The following is a 24,918-nucleotide window of genomic DNA, read 5'->3' as shown; positions in this document are numbered from 1 at the left end:
ACAGTTTATTTGCGAATACTCTTTATTTTATACCAGAATTTTATTTAACATATTACATAGTATATGTCTATGGTATATTATCTACTAAAGTAGGTAATTGTCTTGTATAATATGTATTAATATGTACTGTTTTATTTACACTTGTATCACCTTCTATCACAACCTATACATCAAACACAATATCATAAATTGTAATTATACAACACTAATCCATTCTTTCATAGCATCACACTAACTCCCCCAAAATCCTAATATATTAAACTAACTGAATTATGATAGGTTTAATAATACATGTATCAAATAACATTTAAACTGCACATAAAAATACACTACTTATTCATCCATCTTCAAAGTGCTGTAAGGTCATATTACTCTAATTGACAATTCTTTTCCAAAAGCAATGACAACTTTTTCTTTGAACACTTTTGATTTAGTTTTGAAATCAAACAGTTCTGCAAACAATCATAAACAACCATACATATCTGTAAGCAAATCATATTTGGGTACCATTTGACTAGCAACTCTCATTCACAAAATATCACAGAAGTTTTAGCCATAAAAGCTTATTAACAAGCTTTCATCATTCTTGATACAAGTAAATGTTTACGAAGAAAAGGGTGGGCTTGTTACACGTCCAATTACTTAATTGTACTGGTCCATGCCTTAAATGGATACAACCAGATGGAAGGAGTCAAATTGAACAGAGCTTAATGTGAATGATCAATGGATAAGTACAATTTTATTCTCAAGTTGAGAACAATAGTTATTGTGTAAAATAGGTTGCCAGGCAACAAAACATACGCCCACCTACAGCAGCTAAATCGTTCGAGCGGTCGACAAAGGTTGTCGCATATTTATTCTTTTGTAGGTAATTGGGGGCATTTACAAGACAATTTCATACAGATCAGAATATAATTTTTGTCGTTTGAGGGTTCACAAGGTTCTACAAACTGAAACAAGAGCCTTAACTCTGGAAGTAATTTACAGAAAATTTTGAATGACAGGATTTTTCGTTTTACTAATTTACAAGACAATTTCATACAGATCAGAATATAATTTTTGTCGTTTGAGGGTTCACAAGGTTCTACAAACTGAAACAAGAGCCTTAACTCTGGAAGTAATTTACAGAAAATTTTGAATGACAGGATTTTTTGTTTTACTAATTTAAATAATGCATACAAATTTCATACAGAACGAATGATAACTTTTGTCATTCGAACGTTCACATGGTTCACAACGTAAAACAAGGGCCATAACTCTAGAAATAAATGACGGAAATTACTGAAATTCAATAGACCTCCGTTTCACAAATTTAAATGATGCAAATAAATTTCATACATATCGGATGATAACTTTCATCAATCGATCATTAGCAAGGTTGAACAAAGTGAAAAAAGGGCCATAACTCTAGAAGTAATTATCATAAATTGCTAAATGATGCATATAAATTTTATACAGATCAGATGATAACTTTTGGCATTAGCTTTCATCAATCAAGCATTAGCAAGGTTCAACAAAGTGAAACAAGGGCCATAACTCTAGACATAATAAACACAAATTGCTGAAATTCAATAGGATTCTTCTTTTTACTAATTTAAATGGCGCATATAAATTTCATACAGATCGGCAGATAACTTCTTTTGATGTTAGAGCGTTCACAAGGTTCATCAAAGTGAAACAAGGGCCATAACTCTAGACGTAATAAACAGAAATTGCTGAAATCCAATAAGATTCTTCTTTTTAGTAATTTAAATGACAAATATAAATTTCATACAGATTGGCAGATAACTTTAGATATTAAAGTGTTCACAAGGTGCAACAAAGTGAAACAAGGGCCATAGCTCTAGAAGTAATTATGGGAAATTGCTGAAATTCAATAGGCTTCTTCGTTTCACTAATTCAAATAATGCATATAAATTTCACAAAGATCGGATGATAACTTTTGGCGTTCGAGCATTCACACGGTCCAATAAAGTGAAACAAGGGCAATAACTCTAGACGTAATAAATGAAAATTGCTGAAATTCAATAGACTTCTTCATTTCACTAATTTAAATAATGCATATAAATTTCACAAAGATCGGATGATAACTTTTGGCGTTCACAAGGTCCAACAATATGAAACAAGGGCCATAACTCTAGATGTAATAAATGGAAATTATTGAAATTAAATAGGGTTCTTCAACTCACTAATGTCAACAACATATATCAATTTTAAAACAATCGGATCATAACTTTTGGCATTAGAGCGTTCACAAGAAATTGTAGACAACGGATGGACGGACGGGGGTGACGGCAATATACGTCCACATTTCCATGTGAGCATATAAAAATGGATATACACTTGACCCAGTCCCTCTATCTCTATTTATTTGCAGTAGACTTAAGACAGAGACGTTAAATATCTGAGATACAATACATACATGCAACAGATTTTATACTTTACATTGGATGCAAAAATAAAATATATTCATTGTTTTTATTTGTGAACTGCTTTACAATGGCACTTCCTCTTAGATTCAGGTCAAAAATAAAATAAAATTGTCAATTTCATTGTTGATTGGTTTTGTGGGATGACGATCTGTTTTCTATCAAAATCTTTTATGTGAAATGATAAAGCTAATGTTGAAATACAATCAATTGTTTCTCCTATGTCAAAACAGTGAGCTTTTGAAGCAATAATTTTTTCATTGTGCTAGACACATCACTAATCGGAACATTACATACATCACTTTAGCCCATTCAATATTTTTATTTTGACCTAAATCGAAGAGGTTTAGCACCTTTAGCTTATCATTCTTGTATTTATGTACATAAAAAAAGATCTTAAATGTATCAATATTTGTAATTTAAGGTTTGATAAATCTGTGATTCCAAAGACAATTTTGATACAGAGGTGCTATTTACAACAAAACAATTGGTCGAATCAATATGTACAAAAGCAGTAAGCTATAGACAAACCATTGTCAAATATTTTATTCTACATAATATTAGCAGTTTACAAAATGCAATATTATAAGCAGTTTTACCTATAGGATAATAAACTGATTTCGTATTGGTTTAATATACTCTTCAAAAAAAGTAGGGGATATTGAAATGCAAATACCTATGCAGGTTGTGATATGATAAATAGTCATGGACACTTGACATGCTTTGAGGGTATGTTCACAGATGAAGAACTTATCGCCCCAACAGAACCACTGAGCTGCACTTACGACACGTAATAGCGCCATACACGTGGGAGGGGTTCATTGTCAAATTTGACACTTCAAGGAAGAGTTGATGAAAACTGCCACATGCTGGTTTATCCTATCCATGTTTGCTTTCCTATCGGTTCTTGCATAAGATTTACTGTTTAGCATATCTTTGCTTTAGTGTGTTACGTTTAATTTGCAATGAGACGTCTTCAACATGATGAACATATACGTGCTATTGGCATACCTCAAATGGGTTCTACGCAGCGAGCAGTAGCCAACATGCTTAATGTGTCACAGTCTGTGATCAGCAGACTGTGGAACCGGTACCAACAAACACACAATGTTGATAATAGACCTCATTCAGGTTGTCCTAGAGCCATTACACAAGCCCAGGTTCGATACATTCGTACACAGGTCCTGCGAAATCGAGGACAAACGGCCAATCAGCTTTCTGTAAACTTGTAGCAAGTAACAGGAATTCGAGTTACACCCCAAACGATTAGAAATCGGCTACATGCAGCCCTTTTGCATGCGCGACGACCGTGTGATGTGCCTCCATTAACTCGCCAGCATATGGCAAACGAGCATCAATGGTGTAGGCAGCGTAGAAATTGGGGTAATCGTCTATTGCGTGTGTAATGTTCTTAGATGAGAACATTTGCTCAACGTGCAGGTTGACTTTTCATCTTTCAAGATGAAAATGCCTGTGCTCGTGTCAGGAATGACGACCTCCAGCATCACCATATTGTCCATAGGCCTTGGCCAGCCATGAGTCCTGACCTTTCCCCTATATATAGAGCATGTCTGGGACATGATCGGGAGACGTGTTCGTCGACGTCAACGTCAACCGACAACACTGCAAGAATTGGCCGTGGCACTGCAAGAGGAGTGGGTCAGATTGCCCTAAATCGTGATTAGACGGTTTATTAGGTGCCTGCCACGACGCATTGCTGAATGTCTGAGGATTGGTGGAGCAATTACTCATTATTAAGACAAAAATCAAAAACGTCCATTTCACTTTTGACAGTGTATCTCTTTGCGAGTGAAATGGGGCCGTCAGATAAGCCGCCCTACTGAACGTTTTTGTTCATGTGTAGACAATTGGCCTGTTATTAACATACACTCGTTACCTCTAATAAAAACAGCAGTGCATTTCCGCAGTTTTGTATTGTTTCTGAATATCCCTTACTTTTTTTGAAGAGTATATAATACCTTGAATAATATACATGACATACATATGTAAATAATCATAAACTCATAATATAAATGTAACATATTTCTGTCAGCCCTTATATGTAACTCGGCAAATAAATCTCATCTTAAACACAGGAGATCAATCAATATAAGCAACTCCCAAATAAAATATTGGCGTAGACAAATACTTTACAAACAAAAAAATAACATAAGAGCATTTGGAAGAAATCATAAAGTTTCATTTTTGGTAAACCCATTTCTTAAATTGGATGAGTATGAGTGCAGATAAAATAATAAATATAATGGCACAAAGAAATGACTATTATTTAACATATTGTACTGTAAAACTAGGAATGTCCTTCAGCTCCTTTTGTTATTTTTCAAAGAATTTTTCACATCATGTAACCCAATGACACTACTAAAATTTACAATGACTAAACCGGATTTGGTTCAAAATAAAATGTGTTGATTTAAATCAGTTGGTGTAGTGGGTTGCTTTGCTTTGCAAAGTGGATATCTGTGTACATTTAACAGTTCAGGTCTCACAGAAAAAAAAACATTGTTAAAATAAAAGTAATTTTGTGTTCACTGTCAACAATTAATGTAAAAAATGAGATTAAATTAGTGACTTTTGCATTGTATTTTGCAACTAAAATAATAGAGTCTCAAAATAATCTGATCAACTTAATTCAACACTATATCTTGAACTAAATCAAAGAGGCTTCGCTCTATTAGCATTATTTCTTGTTTTACAGCATAAAAATATGTTTTGGACAGATTTACCGACTTTGGCTGTCAACTATGAATAAATATCTACATGTATATATATATATATATATATATATACCTTGGCTCATCAATTAACTTGTTCTACTGATATGACTATAATTTTTTGAAAACCAGACAAGATCAGTGGTCTGGTTGTTGTGACTACTCCCAGAAAGCGTAGAGTATTTGATATAAAAGTAACCAGACTTATTCATCTTAATCGTTCCCCGTAATATTGGTCTAGACAAAACATTGTCTGTTGTGTATATTGGTAACTGGCTGCTCACGTCTACAATTCACATAATTACTTGGGAGGAAATATTGCATTTTGTCTCAACAGAAAACATATACAAGAATTTCTGTATGACCTTTGATTCCGTAGAATACAAACACTAATTTGTTCCGATCAATATTCATTGCAGTTGAAGCAGACACAATTTAAGATGGAACAATCAAGACTACAGCTGATTTGCAGAGACAGAGTAAATCAACAAGGGAGGTAAGCCACTGTATTCAACAGGGTTCACAGATAATATATTGTGAAGATTAATTTTTTTAAAGCAAAAATAAAATACATGTATAATATATGAGATCATCAACGATTTCAAATCAAATAATTAATACAGTAACACCATATATTTGTATTTATTTGGCCCATTCAATCAACATGGATTCAATTTGGTAATGCACAATGTTTCATGAGTAGTATTTGGTTTATATAGACATCAATTGCAACATTAGTCTAAATTAAAACTTGACTGTATTTTCCTTTTCAGTTTTTGTACCAGGAACTCAATGTTTTTCTTGGGGACAATGTTCTTCGAAACAAGCCAATTCAAGTCTTATCAACATGAAACATGGCATGCTTCTTCCTTAGATTTTTGATAGGACGTCACTATTCCAAGATGGCTGATACATTATCATACCTGATTCCTGGTCCATAGTATGTTCATGCTTGTTATATTAACAGTACAGTATACAACATATTTAAGAAGTTCTGTTCAGTTGATCTCAAAGGACCTATTATCTAGTCAACAACTTCTCTTATATAAGAACACTATTAATCAACAAACGTAGCAGACAAGTAAATAGATGTTCATGTAAGCAAATGATAATTAAAATCAAAATGAAAAAAAAAAATTCAAATAGACTTACACATTGTCTAATAGTAATAGGATTTATACATACATGTACCAGTATATACTAATATCAATGTAAAGGTTTAAATATGACTCTAAACTCATATAACTTATAGTATACATTAATAATCAAATTACCGGTAGATAAATGCTCAAAATAAATATATAAAAAAATAATAATCACAAGTGTATTCTCTCAATATTGAACATGGCAGTTGTTAATTACTACAATGATTTAGATGTCAAACTAAAAATTTAAGCAGCATTAATTAAAATTGAAGATGGCGGTAGTCTTATTAAATTTAATTAAATGAATCACAAATAAAAAAAATAAAAAATATCAAATTCAAACAACTGTTTTTGCATCCATGAACTTTACAAATAAAAACTAATTTTCATCCAGTAGAATAAGCATGAGACTGATTAAAATTAAACAATCAAATAGATAGCATATTTTTGGTCAGTCAATAATGACTCAATTTTTCAAAGCAATTTCAAAATGTTCCTGAAATAATGTTGTTTTTTTTGTTTAAAATTTTAAAAAAAGATAGCCACGTAGAAATACACCGACACAGCATTTATGTCTCGAAAAAAACGATAGCCATAGACAACAGCTTATCCAAAAGGAAAATTTGGATGCATTGGTAAAGATCCTTCTATACCTTCAAAAAATCTTATTTCTATCGAGTTCACATGCTTTTCTGGATACATAAACATCTCTGGAATAGAAAACCCTAGAATGATGAAAATCAACAGGGAACATAGTTCATCCTTGGAAAATCAATACGATTCATCCGCTCAATCCTAATGCTTCTCAACAAATTCATTAAAAAAAAATACAGCTTCCATCATGTAACCCCCAATGCATCACACCAAATTAAAAAAAAAATTCTGTTAAAACTGATCACGTTATCAGGGTGTTCAGAAAAGTGGGGGTACCTCCCGAATTGAGTTGACGGACCAATGGACAGAGGCGACGACATAATATGCCCACACATAAATGTGGGCTCATAAAATAATATCTATCTCAAAAATATAAATTAAGAAGGAAAGAATAAATATTAACTAAACAAAATCTTTGATTTTCTGTGCTAATTAAACACTAAAATATCAGGATACAAATTGTTGGTAACCAGCAGTTTGTTTTGTAAGAAGTGAAGTAAGAATTGCCATATACTGAATTCTGTTACACTTTTTGCTATAATTTCTCCAATAATCTTTGATAGTGGGGGTAAATTTCGTTGTCTGGGGTTAACAAAGAAAACTCAAGAGCTACTAAGACAGCAAATTCAAATGACATCATTTCTTTTCTGTGTAATCTGAAGTCATCTTCCAGTGTCTAAATAATAAGAAATATTTTGTAAATATTCATGAAATCTTTAAAGGCCCAACATGCTGTAAAAAAGTTTCAATATACATGTAGAGTTTAAGACCACAAACAATCAATAGTAGACTACTTTTATCAAAAGGATTTTGGGTGAAAATGTATTCAAATCAATCAATTCTTACTACAATTATGGAGAATAAAATAACTGTTTTTATAAAGTAGAAGGTTATTGAATATGAATCTGAATTAACCCTACCTCAAGAAGTTTTTCTATTTCCGGGCCTTTAACATCATTCATCTTAGCTGATAAAAACATACAAGCTGCAGCACTAAGCTTGCGATTTGTTTTATTCACCAAATGCTAAAATACATAAATTACAAATATTAATCTACAGTACTAATATAGTGTGTATAAACCTGGGATGCTATTTCAATATTTTGCTTGGACATTTTTATTAATGGAAGCCAGAATTAGATCACCAGAAGTAGTTTATTAGCTTCAACTACAAATATCTTTTATGTTATGTAATAAACCGAGTGAAATGGCCCGTTTGCCGTCTTGGTCAATAATATATGGTTTCAGTTTTGCATGTATTATTTGTCGGGAAGGTGACAGATTGTTATTTCGTTCCTTCAGCTACGCGTGGCTGATTATATCCGGTCTCTTTGTTGAGACTCAGAGTTTGTTAAAGGAAAGTGAGTCTATATTCATTAAAATTTTCAGAGAATTAAGCTATTGAAAAACTCAAGTTTTAAAATTTGCTTTTTAAACTAAATTACCGTAGATGTAAAACTTTGCGTTATAGTTCAAATCTAACACGCTATTGTCATATTTTAGCATGCTTTTTGCGTCCGCTAATTTCGAAGCCTGCCCTGATAATCAAACTTAGTCAAGGTGTTGATGTGATAAAACTATAGCCTACACCAAGTTTCATCACTCACACTTAATTAGAACCAACGTTATCAGGTCCCAAAGCATCAACCAATGAAAATCCTGCATACCCTTTAAGCAGAAAATGTTCATCTTTGAACTCCATCAAGGCTGTCACCTAATCAACACCTACACCAAATTTGAACATTCTACCTCAATTCGAAGGAGAGTTATTGTGCTCCAAAGTCTCGACCAATCAAATTGCTTACAATGAGCAGAAAATGCTTGTTATCGAACTTAGTCAAGGTATGAATGTAATGAAACTATACACCAAGTTTCATCTCTCTCACTTAATTAAAACTAAAGTTATCGTGTCCCAAAGCATCAACCAAGCAAATTGCTTATCTCTGCTTACCCTAAGCAGAAAATGCTCATCCGCGAACTCCATCAAGGCATTGACCTAATAAACACCTACACCGAGTTTAAACATTCTAGTACAATTAGAAGAAGAGTTTTTGTGCCCAAAAAACTCTGACAAACAGATAGGAGAATAAAATGTCCGACAATGGAGAAACTAATCACGTAGATTAAGTTTTTAATCACTTTTATTGGATTGATAAACAGTACGAAAAAGGAGAAGCACCAAATTCTTTTCAGGATTGGATTGATGAATAAGGATCAAGTCAACATCCATTAACAGCAACTTTTCCCAAGAATCCATCCCAATTCAATGTTATTAATAACTATTATTAATAACTATAATATATTACCTTTAAAATGATTTTTTCAAAGAAAACATAAGCTTGAGCAATGGTCCAGAGATCAACACCACACTGTAATAATAAAAACAAATAAATATCACTTTCAAATTTCTTACAATTTAATCGAAAGAAATTGTAAGAAAATTATATCTTTCAAAAATAAAAGTAAATTGTTTCCATTAATAAGCTTTTATCATTTTATTTTGATTTTTTAAAATTTACCTTTGTGTAGGCAATATTCAGAAGCTCTTTCTTCAAACTGAAACAAAAATATTAAATTTTATATTATGTCACTATGCTATATATCCTACTAACATCCAGTAGCCTAGTTAAACTTCCAACTAAGGTATGATTGTAATACATTCAAGTTCTATTCTACGGAGATGACATAACCTAGACAACAAAAAAATATATCAATGGGCAAGACTTCTTATATAACATGTGCTCCCACTGGATTACTGACAAAAGTAACCTGTCAAAAAAATATACCAGTTATAAAAATAGATGGAGGTTTATATATTTAGTAGAATGGCAGCTTCAAGCTTCGGAAATCCATATTAGACATTTGTGAAACTTTATCAAAACCTATTATGCAATTCAATTTAAAGGATGGTGAAATGCAAAGTAAACTTGTATATTTTGTAAAGGACAGTTTCGAGTTTTTGAAATCCAAATATCTTCCATATTAGATCCAAAATGTATTGGGCAATTCATAATTAGACGATGGTTAAATACTAGGAAACTCTGCAAAATTAATCCAAGTTGTTGATTGTACAACAAAATGCAAACAGAACAAACAATACAGGTGCACAACACATACAGAATTAAAACAGAAAATATAAATTTAACAAAAGAATCCATGTTACCTTCTAAGTTTGGTCAACGTAAGCTGTATGTTGGGAAATCTATCTCTAAATTTCTCATTGAGTTCTTTCTTTACATAAGATGGCTTTAAAGATGATATAACTGATGACTATAACAAAACAAATAAAAGAAGCTTATTTGACATTAGGAATTTTCCAAAATTTATGTATTTTCAAAGCTTCATATTTTTACAATGTTTAATTTTAAATCTATGCATTATGCAAGAGCTAAATCGTCCTATTGCAGGACATTTAATCACATGATCAGCCAACAATCAGCTCTCTTGACAATTGGATGTCTGAGATATTGAATGGATTAGACCATCAAAGCTATATAATCGTTTAACATTAAAATGGATGCCACTCAATAAAAGGACAGACATTTAAGACTTTGTTGTTTATCCCTGCAATGGAACTTCAAAGCTTCATATTTTTACAATGTTTAATTTTAAATCTATGCATTATGCAAGAGCTAAATCGTCCTATTGCAGGACATTTAATCACATGATCAGCCAACAATCAGCTCTCTTGACAATTGGATGTCTGAGATATTGAATGGATTAGACCATCAAAGCTATATAATCGTTTAACATTAAAATGGATGCCACTCAATAAAAGGACAGACATTTAAGACTTTGTTGTTTATCCCTGCAATAGAACTTCAAAGCTTCATATTTTTACAATGTTTAATTTTAAATCTATGCATTATGCAAGAGCTAAATCGTCCTATTGCAGGACATTTAATCACATGATCAGCCAACAATCAGCTCTCTTGACAATTGGATGTCTGAGATATTAAATGGATTAGACCATCAAAGCTATATAAACGTTTAACATTAAAATGGATGCGACTCAATAAAAGGACTGACATTTAAGACTTTGTTGTTTATCCCTGCAATGGAACTTGACAATCAGCTATTTCATGACAAAACCTTAAACACTCATAACTTTGATCAGAATTTCATTAAAGTAATTTGACTGAAATTTTCAATTCATTTTTCATTATCTTTTTTTGAACTATATTATAGCAAGAACGGCCAGCCCTTGATCTATCTTTAAACATACATTATGCAAGAGCTAAATCTGCCTATTGCAGGTCTTTCTTTAGGCCTGAAATGTTATATAAATCATTAATTAGACATTTACTAACAAAACAAGACCATAATCAACTCTCGATGGCATCAGATACTCAAGATTTTAACTAGATTAAAACGGTTCGCCATTTAAAAATTTAATTCAAAAATGCCAGAGCAAGGCTAAGTCTCAAATATACCAGTGCCCTGATTACCATAATGCACACATCTAGTCAAAACTACAAACAGTGATAACTTGGCTCAGAATGAAGTAATTTGAATGAAATTTTCAATATTTTCATTTTACATTGTTTATTTTTGAGCTCTTACATCAAGAATGGTCAGCTCTTTATCAAAATCTTACATAATGTATCTTTAAGGTTCACAAGATAAACTTTTTCATTTTACAATAAAATAATATTTTAAATCAATTCAAATCACAATTTTCCAATACAAAATCTAATATTTTTACCATTTGAGATTGGATGGTCTTTTTAGTAGAATCAAACTGTAAGTCAGGATCATCCAGGATATTGGGATCATACGAATCTTCCCCTTCCTCTGGTACTGGAAGATCATACACAAAACAATGAGACACAGTCAATCTTTAATACCAATAGATTTTTATACTTAAAAAGATGCAAAATTGGACTTGATCAACTGGATTCATGATGCTGAACTAAGTCACCATGTATCTGTCACAATGAATGAATTTAATTGGGTTTCTACTTTTCTGCAGATCTGTCACAAACCAAAGCCATAGCAAATTAAGACAAAAATAGCTTGGTTACATGCTATGATAAAGCTGACAGTAGAACAAAAGTGTACACAAAATCTACATATCTAATATAGTAATACATAGAACTACGACACACCAGACTAAAGCAACATCAAAGACACACAACACTCCAACCCATTCTCATTCACACCAGTTCAAATTGTCACCTCTCCAACTACGACAAATATATATATAGAGAAATATGGTATAACGTCCACCTGACACAACGTGGTCATTTCGAGACTATAATATGGTTTTATTCTATCTCAAAAAAATTTGGTTGAAGGCAGTAGTAGGGTTCTTTAGCAGTAGTAGGCAACCGGAGGACCCAGAGAAAACAAAGAGGTTGGACAGGCAACTACATTCAAGTTTGGGATCAAAACCACACCACTTGGCTCAGTGAAGGACCTTATGAATATGATCTAAAGCACTTGCGTTAGACCACTTGAATATCCAACCACATATTTTTCCTCTCATAATATTTCGATAAATTTGGCGCTATTTTGTCAAGAGTAATAATATTTATAGTATTCAAAGGGGATACAATACGGGTTGGAGCTAAAAACAACAATTTTATCCCTAAACAAAGTTTTTAATTCTGTTATAGTTTTTGTGAATGATTTAAAATTCACACAACAGGGTTTTTAATTGTCATAGTATTTGTGAATGATTTAAAATTCACACATTAAACATTAAAAATGTGCTCATTTGTTGAGACAGTATGGTACAGTGCAAAAATAAAAGGAGGAAGGGGAGAGGAAATGAATATCGATCAATCTCCTACAGACATAACCCATACATATATAAATGTCTAATTCTAGGAAAACATTGAGACATTTCTCTCTATTAGTGGATATTGTAAAACAAAATGATTATTCTTATTCATAATCTTATTATAAATTAATTTGTTTCATTGGCATACTGTTTAACAATTTGTAAGATATGTTGATTTTGAATAGTGAGATAAAATTAAATGATACAGAAATGAAAAGTAACAGTGTAAAACGTCCTCTGAGTGAGAATATAGTTGAGTAATATTTATTAATTATATCACATAAGAGAGAGAAAAGTCTTTGTAAAGAGATACCTCTTTCAAGGACAGGTATAGAAAATGTGTTTGTGGACTGCATGCTTGGGTCATGAGAGTGACTCCTCACATATTCGTGTCCTGAAAATAAACTAACACATAAGTCTACAGAATTGATGTTTTCACATTCAAATATATGACATGACATAAATTATAATATACAAGATGTAAATAGAATGATATTAACAGTATCTGTTTAAATCCAGGAACTAAAAATACGAACACAACAGCAAAGTCATTAGAGAGGTTACAGAAAGGTTGTTGTATATATATTGTTTGTAGGTCAAGGGAGCACTAAAAACTGATCAAGAATAACAACCCATGAAGTAATTATCAGAAATAATTGAAATTTGATTGACTTTTAGTTCTTCATAATGAACATGTACCAATAATCAGATACTTTCAACTGACCAAGTTACTGGAAATCACTGAAAATAAAATAAACTTTCTTTGTCTCATGAACATAAACACTGTGTATAAATTTTTACGTAAAACCTCTAGAGCAACCATAAGATTTTCAAATTGATCAAGGACAAATCCACAGACAATTTTAACATTTTTTTAAAATTGGATAGAAATTGTGACCTCTAGAGGGGCCACAAGCTAAAAATGTGATTTTTCGTACAATCAGGGGCCATAATCCAGGAAGTTACAGTCTGATATGCGCGAATATCAAAAGGAACCACAATCTTTGGATTATTAACATACATTTCGTGTTTAATCAATTTCGGATAAAAATTGTGACTTCTAGAGTGTCCACAACTTTGTTGTTACATACTTTTACACTATTTGCATACAAGGAGCGGCAATTTTGTCTCATAGTTTTGGTCCAATTTTCACGAAATTTGAACTCGAACAACATTACGGTGATATATTCAAACGTTTTTTTAAATTGGATAATAATTGTGACCTCTAGAGGGACCACAAGCTAAAAACATGATTTTTCGTACAATCAGGGGCCATAATTCAGGAAGTTACGATCCAACATGCTTGAATATCGAAAGAAACCAAGATCTTTGGGTTATGAACATGCATTTCAAGTTTCATAAAAGTCAGATCAAAATTGTGACCTCTAGAGTGTCCACAAGCTAAAAACGTGATTTTTCGTACAATCAGGGGCCATAATCCATAAAGTTATGGTCCTATACATGCCAATATCGAAAGTAACCAAGATCTTTGAGAGATAGACCTATATTTCAAGTTTCGTAAAAATCGGATAAAAATTGTGACCTGTGCTGTATATATACTGTCCACAAGCAAATTGTGGACGGACAGACGGATGGACAGCGGCAACGACATTCTCCGCCCACATAAAAATGCGGGTGTATAAAAATCTATAGGATATATCTTCTCGTGATCTTTAAGCCAACTGCATGATAGCCCCAAGACCGAGAGCCTCAACAAACAATTGTGGACGACGGACCAACAGACGGGTTAATGAAAATATACATTTCAATGTGGGTGTATAAAAATTCACATTTATACATGCAGAATTAGTGTACCATTGTCACAGTTTAGCTTAGCAATCAGTTTGGATTGATTCATAGTGAAAAAACTTCAGTTACATTTAGTTTCCTGTGTTCGTAAAGCTGAGAATTGTTATCATGTTGCTTCACTTTATTTTCACTGTCTTTGATTTTTTAATGTAGTTCTTATTTATTTACAGTTTAATTTTTTTACTTTTTATTATTATTATATCTACTTGGATCTATTGAGTACTATACTGTATTGTATATTATGTATGGTGACCATTTTACACGCAAGGATTTAGTTACAATAACTCAGCATAAAATCAAAGCATGACCCTGAATTTCCAGAGAGTTTTACTACAAGCTGAACAATCACAGCAAGTTTTGAAAAAAAACCCAAAAAAACGTCATAAGTGTAATCTAAGCAAGCCAGAATCTGAACAGCACTTTGATTAGGTTGACATAAAGCAATTAGAAAATTTGGGTCTAGTTTTTTTTAGTAAAATTTTTAAAGTAATTATTTTTAAATGATTAGTCAGATTAGTTTATAATTATTAAATTTAGTACAGTACCAATACAAACAAAAATGTTAATTTTTCTAAGAAAACTAAACAATCGAATTTATTTGACATGCTAATATTCATAATAGTGCATGTGAATGGCATTAATTACAAATTCCCTTTCTTATCGATAATATTTTAAATGAATAATATCCTGATTTCATATAAAAGGTCACCTAGACATATGTACATTGTACACTTTTTGTTTAAAATAAATGACATTTTCCTGCTTTGCTTAAAAACAACAATAGATCTCTTAAACACAAAAAGTATTATTATATTATTAGCAAAATTTCTCAATGTGATGTTGAAACAAACAAGCATTACAACCAAACAACAATAAATGAGGATGGGTGGGGAGAAAAGCAAACATAAAGTAAATATCACAACATCACTAAAAGTTGAGTTTAACTTAAATGTAAGTACTAAGATATTGATTTAGACCAGTGATGGCCATTCTATGACACAGCATTGGTTGTTTGGTGACAACAGGGATGTGCCCAGGATTTGCTGAGTGGTGGAAAAAATAGCTACCGAGCGGAGTGAGGAAAAAATTTCTTTGGGAGGGGGGTGTGGTCTTTAGTGAACAAGTAAAACAGTACATCCGTCTTGCCGCCTAATTTATTTTTTTGTGGCAAGTGTACATAAAATGGACTGTAGCCCAGCTGTCTCTAGGATTTAGTTCAGATTCGGTAGAATTAACGGTAGAATGAGTACATTAAAAATTGATCGTAAAACCGAAAGTACGACATCATTTACAACATCCAAACCTTTAACATTGGAGTGACGTAAATTGGTCTGGGTGACCTATTTACGGCAAATATATAAATTTAAAGACCGTAAAATTGTTAAATGAATAGACCTACACAACTTCTAAATATATATAAACAAAATACCAATACTTCTTTCTTTAAACTAATTTGGGATGATAGGGTCTACTACGGCACACAAAAATAAATTATGCCGTGGCAGACATGGTTTGCGTCGGCTTTTACTATGGCTTTGCCGTTTGCCGTGGTATATTTCAAGCGCTGAGCTTATGTACAGAGAAGGACAAAGGGGTTTAAATACGACTGGGCAGCTTTCTTTGATTTTTACTTTGTGCTGGGCGGCAAAAAATAGTGCCGATCGCAAGCGCCCGGTGCCACCCGGCGTGGGCACATCCCTGTGACAACTGGAGGTTTTTAAAGAATATTTCAACTCTTACATACAATTGTGAAGCTTAGCCATTAGTAGTATTGTCTTAATATCATATGACTGATAACACCTCACAAAATAGTAACCTATCAGAGCATTAACTGCGGTTTAGATTTTGAAAGACATGATAAAATATCGTGGCAGCAATGACACACCACTAACAGGATTTTGTAAAAAAGAAATTTAAACATGCACGGGTAAAAAGGTTTGCCATCACGGATCCAAGCAAACAAAACCATGAAAGCATACATGAGCATTTATCCTTCAAATTTTAGACAAACATTTGTGTTTTCAAACAAAAGAAATCTATTTTGGTCCTAACTGACGCAACAATACTATTAATACTAACAATGGGATGACAATGGTTCTTTAAAAATATTTCCACCAAATTTGGTGTGTTACGTTTTTAAGAGACCAATTCCTTGAATTTTGCATTTTTCTGCAATCATCAATCCTACAAAATGTGCATTGCTAATCAACTGAGGAAGGCCCTTGGAACAAGAACAAGCGGTTACCATGGAAGATACACCTACATTTTGCAAGAGATAGACAGTGGACAAGCTAAAAACAAGCCAACATTGAGGCTTATGTCTCACGCCGAAATCCCCAAATAAATAGATGACACATATTAATTGCACATTTATCTTTTTGAAATGTATCGAGCAATCTAACTGATTATTTAAGCAGAAAATGTTCGCAAACGAACTCAGTCAATGTTTTGAAGTACCTGGTAGTGAAACTCTACACTAAGTTTCATTACTCTCCATAAGTTAGAATCAAAGTTGTCTTGTTCCAAAGCATCGACCAATCAAGACATTGAACTCAATCAAGACCAGTGATGGAATTTCAAATTTTTTCCTGTCAGGACATTTTTACCGAAAATAAAGGGACATAACTCTTATTGTTATTTAAGCAGGCAGTTTTAGACCACACACAAAAATTATGTTTCAACAAAATATTAAAATTCGTACGTAATAAAAACATAGGTGCCCCTCGTTATTTTTCATATTTAATGCCTGTATGGTATTCAAATTTATGTCAGTAATATTCCTTCAAAATTATGTGATGTCGTAATACGATAGAATGAAAGCGTGCCGACTACTGCCAACCTGTACATGTTTCAAATTCCTCCAAAATTACCGTATTTTTCGGGTCATTCGATACATTTTTCAGCAGACATCAAATATTCATCTTCTTATACTCCGTTTCAACTTACATGTATATACGGAAGGTAAAAAGATAAGTTGCCAGGCAACAAAACATACACCCACAGCAGCTAAATCGTCTGAGCGGTCGACAAGAGTTGTCACATATTTATTCCTTTGTAGGTAATTGGGGGCCTTTACAAAACAGTTCCATACAGATCAGATTATAAATTTTGTCGTTTGAGGGTTCACAAGGTTCTACAAACTGAAACAAGGGTCTCAACTCTGGAAGTAATCTACAGAAATTATTGAAATTTGACAGGCTTTTTCGTTTTACTAATTTAAATAATGCATATAAATTTCATACAGATCACATGATCACTTTTGTCATTCAAACGTTCACAAGGTTCACAATCGTCATAACTCTAGAAATTATTGACTCAAATTGCTGAAATTCAATAGACCTCTGTTTTACAAATTTAAATGATGCATATAAATTTCATACATATCCGATGATAACTCTAGAAGTAATAAACGGAAATTGCTGAAATTCAATAGGATTCTTCTCTTGACTAATTTTAATGACACATGTAAATTTCATACAGATCGGCAGAGCATTAGAGCGTTCCCATGGTGCAACAAAGTGAAACAAGGGTCATAACTGTAGAAATTGCTGAAATTCAATCTTCTTCTTCGTTCACTAATTCAAATCATGCATATAAATTTCACAAAGATCGGGTGATAACTTTTGGCGTTAGAGCATTCACAAGGTTCAATAAAGTGAAACAAGGGCCATAACTCTAGACGTAATTAACGGAAATTGCTTAAATTCAATAGGCTTCTTTGTTTCACTAATTTAAATCATGCATATACATTTCATAAAGATCGGGCGATAACTTTTGGCCTTAGAGGGTTCACAAGGGCCATAACTCTAGACGTAATAAACGGAAATTGCTGAAATTCAATAGGCTTCTACGTTTCACTAATTTAAATCATGCATATAAATTTCACAAAGATTGGGTGATAACGTTTGTTTCACTAATTTAAATCATGCATATACATTTCATAAAGATCGGGCGATAACTTTTGGCCTTAGAGGGTTCACAAGGGCCATAACTCTAGACGTAATAAACGGAAATTGCTGAAATTCAATAGGCTTCTTTGTTTCACTAATTTAAATCATGCATATAAATTTCACTAAGATTGGGTGATAACGTTTGGCGTTAGAGCATCACAAGGTTCAATAAAGTGAAACAAGGGCCATAACTTGAGACGTAATAAACGGAAATTGCTGAAATTCAATAGGCTTCTTCGTTTTACTAACTTAAATATTGCATATAAATTTCACAAAGATCGGGTTTTAAATTTTGGCATTAGAGCGTTCACAAGGCTCAACAAAGTGAAACAAGGGTCATAACTCTAGACGTAATAAATGGAAATTATTGGAATTAAATAGGCTTCTTCATCTCACTAATGTAAACAACATATTATATCAATTTTAAAAAAAATTGGATAATAACTTTTGGCGTTAGGTTAGAGCATTCACAAGAAATTGTGGACGATGGACGGAAGGACGGACCAACAGACGGACGGGGGCGACGGCAATATACGTTCACATTTCAATGTGGGCGTATAAAAATGACATCCCGAAATTTATTTGGCAGTAAACATCGCTCTACCACAATGAGCAAGTGACGCCATTGACTAAATAATAGCATTTGACTCTAGCATGCACTATCGTCTAAAACAATTAACTACTGACATTATTGTCTAGTATTTTTCGGATATGTGTGTGTGAAATAGCTTTATTTAAAGCTTGATTCCACCGAAGTGATATCGCAGACAAGTTATCGGATACAATGTATATTGATTTGGGGTGTTATATACTATTAGGATATGTGACATATGACTCATTTCTACGTGTTGTTGGCCGACATCAAGGAGATTAAAACGTCCGACAATGGTGGATTAAGTTTATAATCACTCTTATTGGATTGATACATAGTCTGATAAAGGAGAAGCAATGACTTCTGTTCAGGATTGGTTTGATGAATTGTCCGATAAAGGAATAAGTCAGTCAATCAAGGCAGATTAACTAGTTAATCAAGGTAGGTGTATAGAAAAGTACGTTGATCACTTAATTACCTAATCAATCCATCCTATTATTAACGATAATCAGGTTGAGTGGTAGATATACACTCAGTACACTATATTAATTTTGGAATTTTGAATATTATTCACCATACCTTGATGTCCAATTGGGCATATTCCTGGTCGGACAATTTAGGATGTTTGGAAAAGAGCATCGGACATGTCCGGAATATACAGGCGAAATCCCATCACTGGTCAAGACATTCACCTAATGAACATCTACACCAAGTTTAAACATTCTACCTCAATTAAAAGCAGAGTTGTTATGTTCCAAAGTCTTCACCAATCAAATTTCTTATCGCTACTTAGCCTAAGCAGAAAATTCTCATCATCAAACTTAGTCAAGGTATTATTATAATGAATCTCTACTTGAGTTTCATCACTCTCACCCAATCAGAACCAAAGTTCCAGTCTTAACAAATCAAATTGCTTATCTCTGCTTAGTGGAAAATATGCATGATCAAACACTATCAGGCATACGCCTAATACTTACAAGTTTGAACATTCTACTTCAATTAGAAGGAGAGTAACTGTATTCCAAAGTCTTGATCAATCAGATTGAAGTCTCTACGAATTCCATCAAGGCATTTACCTAATAAACACCAACACCAAGTTTGAACATTCTACCTCAATTAGGAGGGTTATTGTGTCCCAAAAAGTGTGACAGACAGACCCATTTTAATAGTTCCCTGCCTTCTTTGAAAGGCGGGAGATAAAAAATCCTTTTTCCTACAATCAGGGGCCAAAATCCAGGAAGTTATTGTCAGATATATGCAAGTAGCGAAAGGAACCCAGATCTTTGGGACATATACATGTATTTTAAGTTTCATCAAAATCAGATAAAAATTGTGACCTCTGGTATTACATACTTTTATACTATTTACGTACAGTGAGCGGCCATTTTGTCAGGCAGTTTCTGTCCCATTTTCAGGAATTTTGAACTCAACTGTCATTATGGTGTAGCGGTGATATATATACATTTTTTTTAAATCAGATAAAAATTGTGAGCTCTAAAGTGTCCATAAACTAAAAATGAGATTTTTTGTACAATCAGGGGCCATAACCCACGAAGTTACGGTCAGATACATTACAATATCGAAAGAAACCTAGATCTTTGGGAGATAAACCTATATTTCAAGCTTCATCAAAATCGGATAACAACTGTGGATGGATGGATGGACGGACAGGGGTGACAACAATATACATCCACATGAAAATATATCCCATAGCATGATCAGAAACAACGGTTAGTTAATGTAAACAAGGTATTACCATGACTCAATGGATGATTATCAGATAACACACCACTTTCTGATAAAACACGTTTTATAATGATCTTTCTTCTAGATGGTTCTAAAAACTCACAGTAAGATATATCCTTCAAATAAACAAATACATTAGTGTAAATACAATGCATTATAAAAACTTTAAATCAACCACAAGAAGGCTAACACAAACAGCAACTCTAAACAATCTTTGTGTAATTAATGTACATGTATTAAAGCCGTTGATTGCCATTTGCAGGATTTTAAATCCCTTGCAAACTACTATCTTGTGAAAGATGAATCTCTTTAAGGAATATCAGACCAAAAATGGCCCCATTCCGTTCAGCATTTACAAAGACATGATGCAGAGAAAATGATCCAACTGTCATCATCCTCGGCATAAGTTATAAATAGCCAGAGCCATCTGTTAGTATTAATCAGATAATCCAATTAAATCCATGCCAGGTATATACCTAACATCAACTTAACACAAACTAGGTCATTTCAGAACTAACATATATTTGTATTTCAATAATTCGCTTGCAGGTAGGAGTCTTTAGCAGTGGGAGGAAACTAGAGGACCCAGAGAAAACCCACAAGGTTGGGCAGGCGACCTTACTCTTTACGTACAAGTTTGGGATTAAAACCATGCCACTTAACTAATGACATACCTTATGCCCTAAAGCGCACATGTAAGACCGCTTGATCACTAAACCTCTTTTAGAGAGTATTAGGTCGAATCTTTAGACAGGCATCTTTTTCATCCAATTAATTTCAAGCCGGGTGAATATCTAACATCAACTCAACACAAACTAGGTCATTTCAGGACTAACATATGATATAATTTCATTTGAATAATTCAATTGCACTTAGTGGGTGTTTAGCAGTTGGAGGAAGCTGGAGAACCCGGAAGAAATCAACAAGGTTAGGAAGGACAGCCTGTTTCTACAAGCTTGCGATCAAAACCATGCCATTTGACTCAATGACAGACCTTATGTCCTAAAGTGCACACAGTTAAACCACTCGACTGCCCTAGCTATTTAAAAAAACCAATTCAAACTTATCTTAATATTATATAAATCAAATTACCTGTCCATCTTCTAACTTTGTTGGAACTAAACCCAATGTTTGTAACCCTTCTTGTGAAGAAACTGATCTGGATCCAGAATGATGTCTTGGTCTACCTTCATCATTGAGATATTTTCTGAAACACATTTAATATTTTAATAAATATGATATGCTTTTACTTTCACACCCAGTAATCTGTTTTATGATTCAACCATACAGTAATCTGTTTTCTGATTCAACCATAAATGATTCAACTACAGGTACATAGTTTTATTAAGGAAGCCTTTCAATTAACTTTGGTAAGAGCCTGTTTTAGTGGGTTCCAAGGTTTCAAATACTAACCCTGGACACCACAAATGAAAAATTGAAATTTTAAATGAGATACAAACTTCAAGAGGATTTTGCATCAATTTACTCATACTTGTAACAATGTTAATTTATTTACATAACTGATAACCAACCTTCCATTCTTGGTTAACTTCTTTTTATCGGGTGAAAGAAAATGAGTTTCCTTGGTCAGAGAATCATTGGAATCAGCAGACATAGAACTTGAACGTCTGTAACGATTTTCTTCTTAAGGAAAATTAAAGGAAATATTTCAATGAAATTAAAATTTATACATGTTTGTTGTATTTATTTATTTAAATACCAACAATATACATTCATTACAAATACATGTACTTGAACTATAATGTCATATATATTTTCATGTCAGCTTTAATCTAACTATCAGGATTCTTTAAAAAAAAAAGATAATGAAATTTCCGTGTCTATAATGGGTTGAAAATCCAAATGAAAATATATTTGCAAGCAACACCTAACAGAAGACCTTATTTGGAAATCCAAACATGTTGACTGTTTTGTCAAATTTTGTTAAAAATTTTCTGCGGTGAGGTCTATACTACTTTTTAAGCGAATTCAACCATCACCATTCTTTCTTATCATGCTATTGATGAATGTATTTGTATGCTAGCCTGTACATCAGTCCAAAAGTTAATGTAATAACTGCATTATGTGTATACATGTAGTTTTACATACATGTGTATATCATGTGTGATTCCATGATAAAAATCATTATGAATACGAAAATATTTTAGTAAAACCATTGACTCACTTTCTGCTCTTTCTCCAACATTTTCCTTGACAGGTTGAAGAGAATCAGGTAATAGCTGTATTAATTTCTGTTTTACTGATTTTTCTCTCTCTGATGAAAATGTTGATGACCTAAAAATAGATATGTCCATGTAAATCAAATGTTTTCAACAATGTCATAGTTTTGACTTAAAATGCCTACGGCTACACACATACTATCTTAGCCTAGTGAACAATAATAGATTAAATTCAAATGTACATGTACAAATATAATCAAATGCATAAGTTTATATGTTGTCCTCAATGGATGTCACATGAATCAATACCAGACTAAAAACTGGACTCACAAATAAAAGATAATGCCAGGCAAAAAACATGTGCCCACAGCAGCTAAGTTGCTGGAGCACTAGCAGGCCATTGTAAAGGTTATCACATTGGGAATCATTAGGTAAATAAAAAGGTAAATTTTTATATTGTATAACATCATTGGCGATGACAAAACATTTCAACACAATACCTCTATAACTATACAGTAACTATAAGAAATTGTTATTGTTATTCATTGCAATATTCTAAACAAACACTGTAACCCAGGTATCATTTAATCTTGTGTAGCACTAATTTCTTTCACATTTGTTTAATATCATATTTTTGTTTAAAAATTTGTAAAATTGTTTAAAATCACCAAAAATCATCTAATTTGTACTTGTGTCCAGTTTAAAGCTGACTGATTAATTTTGATAATGAGTGTCCAATTTACATGTATCATGATACTTATATTTGGTGGAATTGTGGATACGGATTATAGAATTGCACGAATCTTCGTGTCGCTGAGCCAAAGCAGATTCACGGTCTTGCAAGAATTTTTAGGACGCCTGATTTCGAAGAAATAAAAATGCCTTCGTTCCAATTTCACTAATTTTGACCCCTGCTGACTATAGCAAGGTAAGCAAGGTCTTATTTTCTCACTAAAATGTTCTTTTACATTGTACAGGCGTTCACAGAGACTGACAGACACGCGACCGATTTTTCGACAAAGAGGGCGAGTGTAACGAGAACTTACGTTCAGAGCTGAATAGTGCCCTGTAGGCTAGTACTAGTAGTAGTACGCCTTATATTCCTGAAACAATGACTGCGAGTTTTACAACATCTGGACGTTGCTTATAGCTATGTTATCTACAGACACGTGGGCAGTAGCGTCCAATCAGAGGTTGTGACATCGCGACCTCCACGGAAACCTTGACATTGAATGAACCTTGAACTTTGCAACTCAATTATCACAGGTAGACATTTTACCTTGAAAGCGCGAGACTTGGTATTCGCGACGATCGGGGAATCTGATAGGCTCACAAGCTGGGCTTGTAGCCAATCAAAATTAGTGCCGAAATATGCAGGGTATTACGTGAAGGCCTTGATAAGATGTACAGAGTTAAAGCGAGATCAAGCCTTCTAATATTGAAGATCAAGATGAGTACGTACGCCTACTATAACTATGCTACGGCTACAATAACAGCACAATTACAAGACATTTATAATGTTAGAATATACCTCCACCTTATCTGTGGACTCGATGACATAGTATCCGAAGATTTTTCCGATGAACTGCCAGTGTCCAACCATTTTCCTGATTTACCCTTCTCTGAATGTTTATTCTTTCCAGTGCCACTTCTTCCTGCATGAGTTGCGCCCCTTGAGAAACCAGTTCCTAAATTCTTATCCGAATTTTCATCTGTGCTGGCCTTTGTGTCATCTAATTTTTCGTTTTTATTTTGAAATGGTGCAAACTTGGTGTCCCTGTGGCTGCCATCTAAGGAAATATTTGATAAGAAACTGAGAGCAGCTAACCTTCTTCGTGACCTGTATCTGCTTTGCTTCTTTGCCACACTCGCCATTCCTCGAATGACATCTCGCGAG

The 24,918-nt window shown here is 33.2% G+C and overlaps 1 protein-coding gene across 4 annotated transcripts; it reads right to left on the bottom strand.

Moving 5' to 3' along the window:
* Positions 1–4: 4 nt before the first annotated feature.
* On the bottom strand, positions 5–24,896 carry LOC126817532 (CDK5 and ABL1 enzyme substrate 1). 4 transcript variants are annotated; one of them, XM_050544580.2, is made up of 12 exons: positions 24,553–24,896; positions 23,027–23,136; positions 22,374–22,485; positions 21,934–22,048; positions 20,852–20,957; positions 13,058–13,138; positions 11,665–11,759; positions 10,123–10,229; positions 9,479–9,515; positions 9,266–9,328; positions 7,881–7,985; positions 5–7,636 (listed from the first exon to the last, which is right to left on the bottom strand). In XM_050544580.2, the coding sequence occupies exons 1-12, from the start codon at positions 24,894–24,896 to the stop codon at positions 7,496–7,498; spliced, it is 1,416 nt and encodes a 471-aa protein (XP_050400537.1). In that variant the 3' UTR covers positions 5–7,495. The 4 variants fall into 4 exon arrangements, with proteins under 4 accessions (XP_050400537.1, XP_050400538.1, XP_050400539.1 ...); XM_050544581.2 differs by having other exon boundaries at positions 22,374–22,482; XM_050544582.2 differs by having other exon boundaries at positions 24,559–24,896.
* Between the last annotated feature and the right edge of the window lie 22 nt (positions 24,897–24,918).

This window comes from Patella vulgata, chromosome 4 (assembly GCF_932274485.2).
Source record: "Patella vulgata chromosome 4, xgPatVulg1.2, whole genome shotgun sequence".
Lineage (NCBI taxonomy): Eukaryota > Metazoa > Mollusca > Gastropoda > Patellidae > Patella > Patella vulgata.
The sequence above is the reverse complement of the archived record's forward strand: the minus strand, read 5'-3'. Positions and strand labels throughout refer to the sequence as shown.